A 13,177-nucleotide genomic window follows, 5' to 3' on the forward strand; every position below is an offset into this window, starting at 1 on the left:
CCCCAGGAGGAATCCCTTGCGTCCAGAACCAGCCCGGACTGAGCTATAACACCCAGATAACACAAAAGCTAGACTTTCCTCACTGGCCATTTTATTTGGGGTTTTCCTTTTTTGCCCCCTTTAATCTGAGATGTTCATTGGCTAAAATCCTGGCCCTGCTGTATGCATGTGTGCTAGTTCTGTGAGGCTGCAGACAGACCTTTGGTTACACTCTGGAAAGGCAGTAAGAGCTAATGAAGGGAATTCAGCAGATTAGCGTGCGCAAACCCTCCCAAAAGCCAACACACTGACGTAGTGGAATGAGTTTCTCCAAGCAGGCAGCAGGGTCTCAAGCTGAAGTACTCACCAATTTGCTGGCTTTGGTAGCTTCCAAAGATTCTGGAAATAAAGTAGAAAAACAAAGAACCATAAGAAGTTTGTCACATATACCACACAGGGCTCTTAGCACATGAGCAGCATGGCAGAGGGGAGTCCCAACTCACTCCCTGGAATCCTTTGCTTCACTTTTTAATGTTAAGCCAAAGTCTAGGTCTAGCTGAAGGATCACTAGAGGTGACTCTATGAGGAGGAATGAAAAGTCTGGGGAGAAGCAAGGTCAAAACAAGCAGGCATGCTGAATTAGGTGGCCTTTTCTAGGGCGGCAAGTGCACTGTGTTCTTAAGGATAACTCAAGTTGGTTATCCTTGGTGTTGGTCCTGCTTTGAGGAGGGGGTTGGACTAGATGACCTCCTGAGGTCTCTTCCAACCCTAATCTTCTATGATTCAAGGAATATCAACTATTTCAAAACATAACAGCAAGCCCATGACATCTATCCTCGCCTCTGGTTAGACGACTGCAAGATTTCAGAGAGCTTTGGATCATCTCAAGCCTAAAAAGCCCCTTTTTCAGGACCACAGAAGGACACTTGACCCTGTCTCCACCAATTCGATTCCATCTGCTAATTATATCTCCATAAAATAGGGCCAGCTAAAGGCTTCTCAGGCCTGTAACATTGCTTGGTAAACTAAAATATGTTTCTATAGTTAGCCATGTGAAATTCTCCACATGGCTAATTTATGAGCACAAGTCAGGTATCTCACTGAGCACAAGGAAATTTAGGCATTTAACCAGCTACATGTGTGCAAATAAAATGAAGTGCATAGAAAAGACCAGCAGTATGAGGCAATTTCTTGCTTTCTGAGCACCTCTCAAAGGTACCTCCCAACTTTGAGTAAGTTTCTCCTCCACCTTTGTTAAATGGCCATCTCTGTTCAGCAACCAATGCTTGTTGACCCCTCAAGAGAGGTTGCACTACACTTGATTTACACACGCATGTAAGCTGCACACTCAAACGTATCTGTGCAGTTGCCCAAGTTTAACCTTGAAGATCTAGATTACAATGTAATGTGTGGAGAGAGTTTAATGCTTCTGGAGCTGTGATCCTGTCAGGGCTCCAACTAATCAGAGTCAGGCTCTCTCTCTATTAGAATGGGAGAATCCCCACCCAGGAGAATACAATACACTGCAGCATATGCTGACTATTCTGTAGCTGGCATTCTTCCTTGAATTATTACACTAAAGCCCCATAAGTTGTTATGAGGGATTGTGTCTGTCATAGTTGGTCAGGTGCTCTATTTGCGGTTTCCTCTATAAAACAGCAAATGGAGCTCCTGACCAACACTGACAATCAAGGGTGTCCTAGCATTTAAATGAACAGGTGCAAACGCTGGAGTCTGGGCTAAAATCCAATTCTACATAAAGGGCCCTGGCATTTTCACCTGGATTCGGGATTTTTTCTTCACCTCCTGTCCTGTACTGTTTGTATCTTTGATGTACCCTGTTAAACAGCTGCTGCATTCCACCCCAGAGACAGCTACAGTTTAGTGGTGAGCAAAGCGATTCCCATGTACAGGTGTGTGAAGGCATGATCAAAATATACCATTTTAGCATACAACCTTGATTTAAGCGCAGAAGTTGTGTGTACTAAGCACAGGAGGAGGATTTGTTTGGGTAAATTTCATCCTTTGTTTTGTTCCTGGATATTTGATAGGTCTGATATTGTGGCTCGCAGCCCTGGTAGCTGTTTATAGGTCATTCATTGTGGGTAGCACTCTGATTGCATTAGCTGCCCAGACAACAGACACTACAGAAGCAGCTCATAAATCAAAGACCCCAACCATCTCCACTGTGCTTCTCACACCTTTATTCCTTTTAGCAGGGAAGGTGCTAGATTTATGGGAATTGAAATCTCTGCATCGGATACTGCAGAGGCAGAGACTGCAGCAGGCGCTGGTGTTTCTATGGAAACTCCCTGGCATGGAGCCACGCTTCGTGTGTCTATATTTTGCTTCTCCAAAGAACACTGCAACCAGTGCTGACCCTGTGTGCTCTGACCCCTTCCACCTTCCTCTTGGTCTCCCACCATCACCTCCACCAGCCAGCTCCACAGCTCACACCTTTGAGCTACTCATTTCAAACACCCCTGTATTATCCCTCTGATCCAGCAGTGACTGCTCCTCACCGTTCAATTCACCCTCTCTGAACTAGTATCTGCAGTGAAAGAGAGAGAGAGAGTGAGAGTGTGTCCGTGTCCCCCTCCCTCATTTTCTATGGCAATCCCCCAGATCCCTCTGTCAATATCCACCACTCTAGCCTCTCTGGCTCTTCATTAGCTCTTCTCCCCCAACCTCTTACTTCTTCAGACAGCACCCGCTGGGATGCCTTCAGGTACAGGAGTCCAGCTACCAGCGCTGGAGAAAGCAGGGCAAATTGGAGCTCCCTCTCCACCAGGAGGTGGGCAAAGTCCAACTGACAATCTAAAAGCCTTTCTCCAGAATGTCTCTCAAACGCGGAGCTTCAGAGGGATCTATCAACGCTAAACAACTGGGCAGCACAATGGCAGATGAAATTCTGTGCAAGGTAATGCACACAGGCAGGTACTAACTGAACTGCCCAGACACTTTGCTTACACTTAATTGAAAACCCAGCACTTAGGAAAGAGACCTGGAGATAATTGTAAGCCACTCCTCAATGTGAAGTAGCAATCAGAAAAGCAAACAAAACATTAGGAATAGGAGGAGCAAATAGTGACGCTATTCTAATACTATTGGCTAACTCCGTGGGATGCTCTCTCCTGGATACTATGTTCAGTTCTAGCCACTGCCTATCAAAAAGAATGCAGCAGAAATAGGCCCCCCCTGGGGCAGCGGGGGAGGAGGACAGCAAAAGGCAATGGGGATTAATAGAGTCCTAGAAAGACTTCCATGGGAGGAGAGACTGAACATTAGGGGCTATTTAGAGAGGAGACAGAAATGGGATGACAGGCTCATCATACAGGGACAAACAGAGGCCTAATGAAATTAAAAGGCAGCAATATTAAAAAAAAAAAACCCAGCTGCCACCCACTGCCCAGCCCCCTTACCACTGGAGGGGTAGGGAGGTGCCTGTTTCACTTAGACTGCCTTTTTCCAGCTGGTTATGGACATACTTCTTGCCTCATTTACCATCCCCACCAGCATTCTCCTTGAGCTTAAGCCAGCGTGGATTTCAATACCACTGAACACTCGAGGACTTGAGGAAGAAAAACAGTGATGTTCTCGCCACCCTGGACTTGAATCCTAACCTTACCTGCATGATGGCAAACTTGACAGCAGGCTCAGAGGGCTCTGGATCCAGCCCTTAGCGGGGATCCGGGATGGCCTTTATAGCCTTTCCCTGGATGCTTGTTAAGATGCTTGGGAAGCTAAACTAAAGGAGCAGTGCACCGCTAAGTGCTGCGCTTGTATCTCCATGTGCCCCAGCGGAGGCTCCCCTCTGGCAGAAGAAGGGGTAAAGGGATGGGTGAAGATTTCCGCAAGAGGTCCAATTCTAGGCAATGCTGGATGTCTGACATGTGGATCCCTCTTGGGCTGGAACGAAGGGGAGACGAGGACTCATAAGAAAGACGAGCGGACCATACCTCTTTTGGGGACCTTTGAAGCAGAAGATTCTGGGGTTTCTGGAGATGTTGTATCTGCTCCATCTTCAAAAACCTGGATCTGAATAAACAGAACAAACTCAATGTTACCAGCGAGGAGTGGCATGAAAATACAGCAGCCCCATTCTGGAGTTGGGGGCTTTAATACAACAGACTTCACTTTGTGCTGATTTTTAGCTCATTTCTTGGTGTTCCCCCCTCCCCATCTTCCTGAAAACTTATATTTAAAATGGACTAGAAATCCATTGTGGATTGGAGGACCCAGTTGCCCAAGCAATCTAAAGCAGTTTACAGGTCGCTATCTACTTCACCCCAAGCCAAGCTAATGACTTTCGGTCTGTGGATCAGTTTACGGTTCTGACAGATAAGGAGAAGCTAGGATTTTTTTTTAAAGTATATTTTATCTGATCTGAACAGAATTGTAAAGACTCCCACATTCCTCAGTAAGAAAAGCTGCTTTTCTCCAAGATGTAGCAACCTTTGAGGGCTCGGAATGGCAATACAATCAACACAGAGGTCCTAGTGAAAGCTGCAATGCTCTCAGGGAGATTCCAGTGCCTGAAACCAGAGACGGTCTCAGGTTTGGGGCAATGCGATGAAATCTAAAGCACTGGGGTCCTAGGGTCTTTTTAAACAATCTTTTTTGGCCAGGCTCTTGACTGACAAATAACGGAGGACAGGAGGTTTGTTAACAAGCAGGCAACTCTGCTGTAGCCTGCCAGTCTGTAATTGGTTCCTATTTAGATAAGGTGCCCAGGTCACCAGATACACACTTCTTAAAAAAGCAAAGGAAAAAGCATTTTAATGAGACACTATGCCAGCGGCTCTCAACCTTTCCAGGCAGACTACTGTACCCCTTGCAGGAGTCTGATTTGTCTTGTGTACTCTAAGTTTCACCTCACTTAAAAACTACTTGCTTACAGAAGCAGACATAAAAATACAAAAGTGTCACAGCCTACTAGTACTGAAAAATTGCTGACTCTCATTTTTACCATATAATTATAATTGGAATATCAATATTGTACTTATATTTCAGTGTAGAGTATATAGAGCAATACAAACAAGTCATTGTCTGTATGAAATTTTAGTTTGCACTGACTTCGCTAGTGCTTTTTATGTAGTCTGTTGTAAAACTAGATGAGTTGATGTACCCCCTAGAAGACCCCTCCGTACCCCTGGCTGAGAACCACTGCTCTATGCTATAGAAATAACGACAACGCCATCGAAGGCAGCAAAAATACCCAAAGCAGTGTTTAAAAAAATACCCTCATGGGGCCGGACGAGTTGCATCCGAGAGTGCTGAAGGAATTGGCGGCTGTGATTGCAGAGCCATTGGCCATTATCTTTGAAAACTCGTGGCGAACCGGGGAAGTCCCGGATGACTGGAAAAAGGCTAATGTAGTGCCCATCTTTAAAAAAGGGAAGAAGGAGGATCCTGGGAACTACAGGCCAGTCAGCCTCACCTCAGTCCCTGGAAAAATCATGGAGCAGGTCCTCAAAGAATCAATCTTGAAGTACTTGCATGAGAGGAAAGTGATCAGGAACAGCCAGCATGGATTCACCAAGGGAAGGTCATGCCTGACTAATCTAATCGCCTTTTATCATGAGATTACTGGTTCTGTGGATGAAGGGAAAGCAGTGGATGTATTGTTTCTTGACTTTAGCAAAGCTTTTGACACGGTCTCCCACAGTATTCTTGTCAGCAAGTTAAGGAAGTATGGGCTGGATGAATGCACTATAGGGTGGGTAGAAAGCTGGCTAGATTGTCGGGCTCAACGGGTAGTGATCAATGGCTCCATGTCTAGTTGGCAGCCGGTGTCAAGTGGAGTGCCCCAGGGGTCTGTCCTGGGGCCGGTTTTGTTCAATATCTTCATAAATGATCTGGAGGATGGTGTGGATTGCACTCTCAGCAAATTTGCGGACGATACTAAACTGGGAGGAGTGGTAGATACGCTGGAGGGGAGGGATAGGATACAGAAGGACCTAGACAAATTGGAGGATTGGGCCAAAAGAAATCTGATGAGGTTCAATAAGGATAAGTGCAGGGTCCTGCACTTAGGACGGAAGAATCCAATGCACCGCTACAGACTAGGGACCGAATGGCTAGGCAGCAGTTCTGCGGAAAAGGACCTAGGGGTGACAGTGGACGAGAAGCTGGATATGAGTCAGCAGTGTGCCCTTGTTGCCAAGAAGGCCAATGGCATTTTGGGATGTATAAGTAGGGGCATAGCGAGCAGATCGAGGGACGTGATCGTCCCCCTCTATTCGACATTGGTGAGGCCTCATCTGGAGTACTGTGTCCAGTTTTGGGCACCACACTACAAGAAGGATGTGGATAAATTGGAGAGAGTCCAGCGAAGGGCAACAAAAATGATTAGGGGTCTAGAACACATGACTTATGAGGAGAGGCTGAGGGAGCTGGGATTGTTTAGCCTGCAGAAGAGAAGAATGAGGGGGGATTTGATAGCTGCTTTCAACTACCTGAAAGGGGGTTCCAAAGAGGATGGCTCTAGACTGTTCTCAATGGTAGCAGATGACAGAACGAGGAGTAATGGCCTCAAGTTGCAGTGGGGGAGGTTTAGATTGGATATTAGGAAAAACTTTTTCACTAAGAGGGTGGTGAAACACTGGAATGCGTTGCCTAGGGAGGTGGTGGAATCTCCTTCCTTGGAAGTTTTTAAGGTCAGGCTTGACAAAGCCCTGGCTGGGATGATTTAACTGGGAATTGGTCCTGCTTTGAGCAGGGGGTTGGACTAGATGACCTTCAGGGGTCCCTTCCAACCCTGATATTCTATGATTCTATGATTCTATGAAAAGACAGTGGAAAGGGAGAGGCATCCTTTGATCCTGCTGACAGGGCACCCCTCAAGTAAAACCACATGCTGCTGACCTCTTTGGATGAGTTCTGTAAAAGGGAGGGTTTTGAGCCATCTCAGCAGTGCACAAGGGAAAACTTTTCACTTGCCCTTACAGGAATCCATCTTAGGAGGAGATTACATAGTCTTGATAATGGGGCCTCCCACTCCCTCATACAAACTAGAACGGTGGCTGCATTTCCACCCCAGAGGTGGGTGAAGCAACCCCAACAGTACATGGTCTGTAAAGCACTTTGGGATCCACCGACTGTCAGTAAGCGACATGACACGGAAAGTGAGGAATTAGAGCCACAGCGGGGGGGGGAAGGGGGGGAGGATATTTTTTAGTTTAGAAAAGTACAGTAATGTACAGGACATGGTGCTGAGACATAGCTAGGATTGCTCTGCCTACAGCCATCAGACCTCTCCGTGGCATGGGAATCAGCACTACTGCACCCTGTACCTGGGGACAAACTCTAAGGTCTCCGCCGGTTATAGGAGGACTCTGATGCTTGAAATCCCTGACCCAGTGAACGGAAATCCCAAGTATTTTACAGCTGTCAAAACATGTGCAGGAAACACATCAGTGTAAACAACTCTCAGTGTTGACAAGTTGCTCACAGTGCTGTTCCAGGCCTTTGGTGAGCAGTACAGGGACACAGATGGGAAAGCCATGCTCAGAAACAAAGAGCAGGGAAAGGACAATGGCTCTCCCAACACCATTTCCATGCTTGGGTCCGGTACCTACAGTCTCCTGAGGCAGCTTGCCAGGATGCCAAATCTAACCCCCGCAATGTGCATCTACAAAACACAAGTCAGCCTCTCCTCCTCCTGCCATATCAAACCCAAATTCCCTCCATTAACTTCCATTTAGTACTGGCTAGGAGGCACACGGTTCCAATCCAGCCCAGCTGCTCAACCAACTGCCTGCAAATTCTCCAACAGAACAGTTCTGCATCAGGGATGACAGATTCTCCTAAACAGAAACATTGCAAAGACAGTAAGATTTTGACAAAGCTCTGACAGAATCCAGACAGGTATCCAAACCAGCTGAGTCTCCTGCCAGCTCACCCACTTAGCTCCTCAGCAGCCCACCCGGGATACTGTCAGGCACCTTGTACGTCCAGCCTCCTGCCTGGGGGGCTAATGGGGACCCAAGACCCTGGGAGTTTGGACACTGGGGCTTCCAGCTCCTCTTCAGCCCACCAGCAGAATTGTTTGAAAGGAAGATTGCTAGGAAGGATTGCTAGGAAGAGATGGAATCCACTTAAAGAGCAGGAAGAGTATCTTCACAGGCAGGCTTGCTAACTTAGTGAGGAGGGCTTTAAACTAGGTTCATGAGGGGATGGTGACCTAAGCCCAGAGGTAAGTGGGGAATTGGGATACCGAGAGGAACAACAGGGAGGAGGGTGTAACAGGGGAGGCCTCCTGATTCATACTGAGAAAGTAGGGCAATCGGCTAGTTATCTTACATGCCTGTACATGAACGCAAGAAGCCTGGGAAACAAGCAGAAAGAATTGAAGTCCTGGCACAGTCAAGGAACTATGATGTGATTGGAATAACAGAGACTTGGCGGGGTAACTCACATGACTGGAGCACTGTCATGGATGGGTATAAACTGTTCAGGAAGGACAGGCAGGGGAGGAAAGGTGGAGGAGTTGCATTGTATGTAAGGGAGCAGTATGACTGCTCAGAGCTCCAGTATGAAACTGGAGAAAAGCCTGTTGAGAGTCTCAGGGTTAAGTTTAAAGGCGAGAGCAACAAGAGTGATGTCGCAGTGGGCGTGGGCTACAGACCACCAGACCAGGAGGAGGAGGTAGACGAGGTTTTCTTAGGACAACTAACAGAAGTTTCCAGATCACAGGCCCTGGTTCTCGTGAGGGACTTCGATCTCCCTGGCGTCTGCTGGGAGAGGAATACAGGCAATCCAGGAAGTTTTTGGAGAGCGTTGGGGACAACTTCCTGCTACAAGTGCTGGAGGAACCGACTAAGGGCCGGGCTCCTCTTGACCTGCTGCTCACAAACAGGGGAGAATTGGTAGGGGAAGTAGAAGTGGATGGCAACCTGCGCAGCAGTGACCATGAGATGGTTGAGTTCAGGATCCTGAAAAGTCAATAGTTGCTTGCTGTAATTATTAACACAGCAGTCAATTGGCGTCATAGGGGTATGTGGCACCTCATGTGATTGATAAACCAAGACCCTTACATCATTCATGCAAGTGTCATCAGTACCGAATGAGGGAAGAGAAAAAATAAAATTAAACCTGGGAAAAACAGACACTAAATAAAAGGGTTTCACAGTTTATGAGGTACCAGATCTGCCTTTATTTTTTTAAATTGGTTCACACAGCAAAGTTTCATTGTGAACCTGGTAAGAAAGTGCCTTCTAATTGCCTTCTATGACGAGATAACTGGCTCTGTGGATGAGGGGAAAGCAGTGGACGTGTTATTCCTTGACTTTAGCAACGCTTTTGACACTGTCTCCCACAGTATTCTTGTCAGCAAGTAGTATGGGCTGGATGAATGGACTATAAGGTGGATAGAAAGCTGGCTAGATCGTCGGGCTCAACGGGTAATGATCAATGGCTCCATGTCTAGTTGGCAGCTGGTATCAAGTGGAGTGCCCCAAGGGTCAGTCCTGGGGCCGGTCTTGTTCAATATCTTCATTAATGATCTGGAGGATAGTGTGGATTGCACCCTCAGCAAGTTTGCAGAGGACACTAAACTGGGAGGAGAGGTAGATACGCTGGAGGGTAGGGATAGGATACAGAGAGAACTAAACAAATTAGAGGATTCAGCCAAAAGAAATCTGAGGAGGTTCAACAAGGACAAGTGCAGAGTCCTGCACTTAGGACGGAAGAATCCCATGCACCGCTACAGACTAGGGACCGAATGGCTCGGCAGCAGTTCTGCGGAAAAGGACCTAGGGGTTACAGTGGACGAGAAGCTGAATATGAGTCAACAGTGTACCCTTGTTGCCAAGAAGGCTAACGGCATTTTGGGCTGTATAAGTAGGAGCATTACCAGCAGATCGAGGGACATGATCATTCCCCTCTATTCGGCATTGGTAAGGCCTCATCTGGAGTATTGTGTCCAGTTTTGGGCCCCACACTACAAGGAGGATGTGGAAAAATTGGAGAGAGTCCAGCGAACGGCAACAAAAATGATTAGGGGGCTGGAGCACATGACTTATATGAAGAGGCTGAGGGAACTGGGATTATCTAGTCTGCAGAAGAGAAGAATGAGGGGGGATTTGATAGCTGCTTTCAACTCCCTGAAAGGGGGTTCCATAGAGGATGGCTCTAGACTGTTCTCAGTGGTAGCAGATGACAGAACAAGGAGTAATGGTCTCAAGTTGCAGGGTGTGGGGGGAGGGAAGGGAGAGGGTTAGCTGGATATTCAAAAACACTATTTCACTAAGAGGGTGGTGAAGCACTGGAATGGGTTACCTAGGGAGGTGGTGGAATCTCCTTCCTTTGAGGTTTTTAAGGTCAGGCTTGACAAAGCCCTGGCTGGGATGATTTAGTTGGGTATTGGTCCTGCTTTGAGCAGGCGGTTGGACTAGATGACCTCTTGAGGTCCCTTCCAAACCTAATATTCTATGAAAAGGAAGAAAGGAGAGCAGCAAAGTATGGACCCTGGACTTCAGAAAAGCAGACAGACTCCCTTAGGGAACTGATGAGCAGGATCCCCTGGGACGCAAATATGAGGGGGCAAGGAGTCCAGGAGAGCTGGCTGCATTTTAAAGAAGTCTTATTGATGGCACAGGAACAGACCATCCCGATGTGCAGAAAGAATAGCAAATATGACAGGCGACCAACTTGGCTTAACAGAGAAATCTTCAGTGAGCTTAAACAAAGAAAGGAAGTTTACAAGAAGTGGAAACTTGGGACAGATGACTAGGGAGGAGTATAAAAATATTGCTCAAGCATGCAGGGGTGTAAGGCCAAAGCACAACTGGAGTTGCACCTAGCAAGGGATGTGAAGGGTAATGAGAAGGGTTTCTACAGGTATGTTGGCAACAAGAAGGAGAACACAGAAAGTATGGGACCCTTACTGAATGGGGGAGGCAACCTAGTGACAGATGATGTGGAAAAAGCTGAAGCACTCAATGCTTTTTTTGTCTCAGTCTGCACAGACAAGGTCAGCCCCCAGACTGCTGCAGTGGGCAGCACAGTATGGGGAGGAGGTGAGCAGCCCTCAGTGGTGAAAGAACAGGTTAAAGACTATTTAGAAAAGCTGGACATGCACAAGTCCATGGGGCCGGATCTAATACATCCGAGGGTGCTGAGGGAGTTGGCTGACGTGATTACAGAGCCATTGGCCACCTTTAAAAAAGGGAAGAAGTTGAATCTGGGAAACTACAGATCAGTCAGCCTCACCTCAGTCCCTGGAAAAATCATGGAGCAGGTCCTCAAGGAGTCCATATTGAAGCATTTGGAGGAGAAGAAGGTGATCAGGAACAGTAACATGGATTCATCAAAGGCAAATAATGCCTGACCAACCTGATTGCCTTCTATGATGAGATAACTGGCTCTGTGGATATGGGGAAAGTGGTGGACATGATATACCTTGACTTTAACAAAGCTTTTGATACGGTCTCCCATAGTATTCTTGCCAGCAAGTTAAAAAAGCATGGATGGGATGAATGGACTATAAGGTGGATAGAAAGCTGGCTAGATCGTCGGGCTCAACAGGTAGTGATCAATGGCTCCATGTCTAGTTGACAAGCGGAGTGCCCCAAGAGTCGGTCCTGGGGCCAGTTTTGTTCAACATTTTCATTAATGATCTGGATGATGGGATCAGTTCCACACTCACCAAGTTCACGGATGACACTACACTGTGGGGAGAGGTAGATATGCTGGAGGGTAGGGATAGGATCCAGAGAGACCTAGACAAATTGGAGGATTGGGCCAAAAGAATTCTGATGAGGTTCAACAAGGACAAGTGCAGAGTCCTGCACTTAGGACGGAGGAATCCCATGCACCGCTACAGGCTGGGGACCAAATGGCTAGGCAGCAGTTCTGCAGAAAAGGATCTAGGGGTTACAGTGGACGAGAAGCTGGATATGAGTCAACAGTGTGCCCTTGTTGCCAAAAGGGCTAATGGCATATTGGGCTGCATTAGTAGGAGCATTGCCAGCAGATCGAGGGAAGAGATTATTCCCATCTATTCGGCACTGGTGAGGCCACATCTGAAGAATAGTGTCCAGTTTTGGGCCCCCCAATACAAAAGGGATGTGGACAAATTGGAGAGAGTCCAGTGGAGGGCAATGAAAATGATTAGGGGGCTGGGGCACAAGACTTATGAGGAGACGCTGAGGGAATTGGGTTTATTTAGTCTGCAGAAAAGAAGAAGGAAGGGATAACTCAGTGGTTTGAGCATTGGCCTGCTAAACCCAGGGTTGTGAGTTCAATCCTTGAGGGGGCCATTTGGGACAAAAATTGGGGTTGGTCCTGCTTTGAGCAGGGGGTTGGACTAGATGACCTCCTGAGGTCCCTTCCAACCCTGATATTCTATGATTCTAAGAGTGAGGGGGGATTTGATAGCAGCCTTCAACTACCTCAAGTTTGGGGTTCCAAAGAGGATGGAGCTCGGCTGTTCTCAATGGTGGCAGATGACAGAACAAGGAGCAATGGTCTCAAGTTGCAGTGGGGGAGGTCTAGGTTGGATATTAGGAAATACTAATTCACTAGGAGGGTGATGAAGCACTGGAATGGGTTCCCTTGGGAGGTGGTGGAATCTCTATCCTTAGAGGTTTTTAAGGCCCAGCTTGACAAAGCCCTGGTTGGGATGATTTAATGGGTGTTGGTCCTGCCATGAGCAGGGGGTTGGACTAGATGCCCTCCTGAGGTCTCTTCCAACCCTCATCTTCTGTGATTCTATAAACAAGTTCTTCTGGATTCTGCTCCACAGAGAATTTCAAGATTTGGGGGTTTTGTTCCAAATCTCACAAAAAACAAATGTTGAAATTCCCAAATCCTTCAGGAAACAGAATTCCCATTCTTCTCTGCACAGTTCTACTGCTCGCCAGGCCCAGGAGTTCCTGGTCACCGCATTCGTGCGGAGACCACCCCCTGCCATCCAGGTGGAAGCTGCAGCATGCTGCGTTATCACAGGGCGATCACCATGGCTCCAGCCTCCATAATTTTCTTTTTTCTCTTACTTCCCTCTGAACAAGTAAAAGCATCGTTAGCGTGCACAATCCGTAGGAGAGACTTTATAATCGCTTGCCATGGTGCTGGGGATCAACAGAGCAGCCCTGAGCTGAGGCCCTACACGGGCTCTCTCTCTCTGCGTGCATCTACGCTCCAAGCACCACAGAGGCACAGCTGCAGCCGTGGCGCTGGAGCGTAGACACTTGCT

The 13,177-nt window shown here is 47.4% G+C and overlaps 1 protein-coding gene across 3 annotated transcripts in view; it reads right to left on the bottom strand.

Annotated features, from left to right (window-relative positions):
• The window catches only part of DCTN1 (dynactin subunit 1), a 148,171-nt gene that overhangs the window by 80,840 nt on the left and 54,154 nt on the right, over positions 1-13,177 (bottom strand). For all 3 annotated transcript variants that reach the window (XM_077816104.1, XM_077816105.1, XM_077816102.1), the window contains exons 3-4: positions 3,939-4,017; positions 347-378 (exon numbers count right to left, since the gene is read on the bottom strand). In XM_077816104.1, coding sequence (XP_077672230.1) covers positions 347-378; positions 3,939-4,017 — 111 coding nt within the window. The remainder of the gene's footprint in view (positions 1-346; positions 379-3,938; positions 4,018-13,177) is intronic.

Source organism: Eretmochelys imbricata, chromosome 4 (assembly GCF_965152235.1).
Source record: "Eretmochelys imbricata isolate rEreImb1 chromosome 4, rEreImb1.hap1, whole genome shotgun sequence".
NCBI lineage: Eukaryota > Metazoa > Chordata > Testudines > Cheloniidae > Eretmochelys > Eretmochelys imbricata.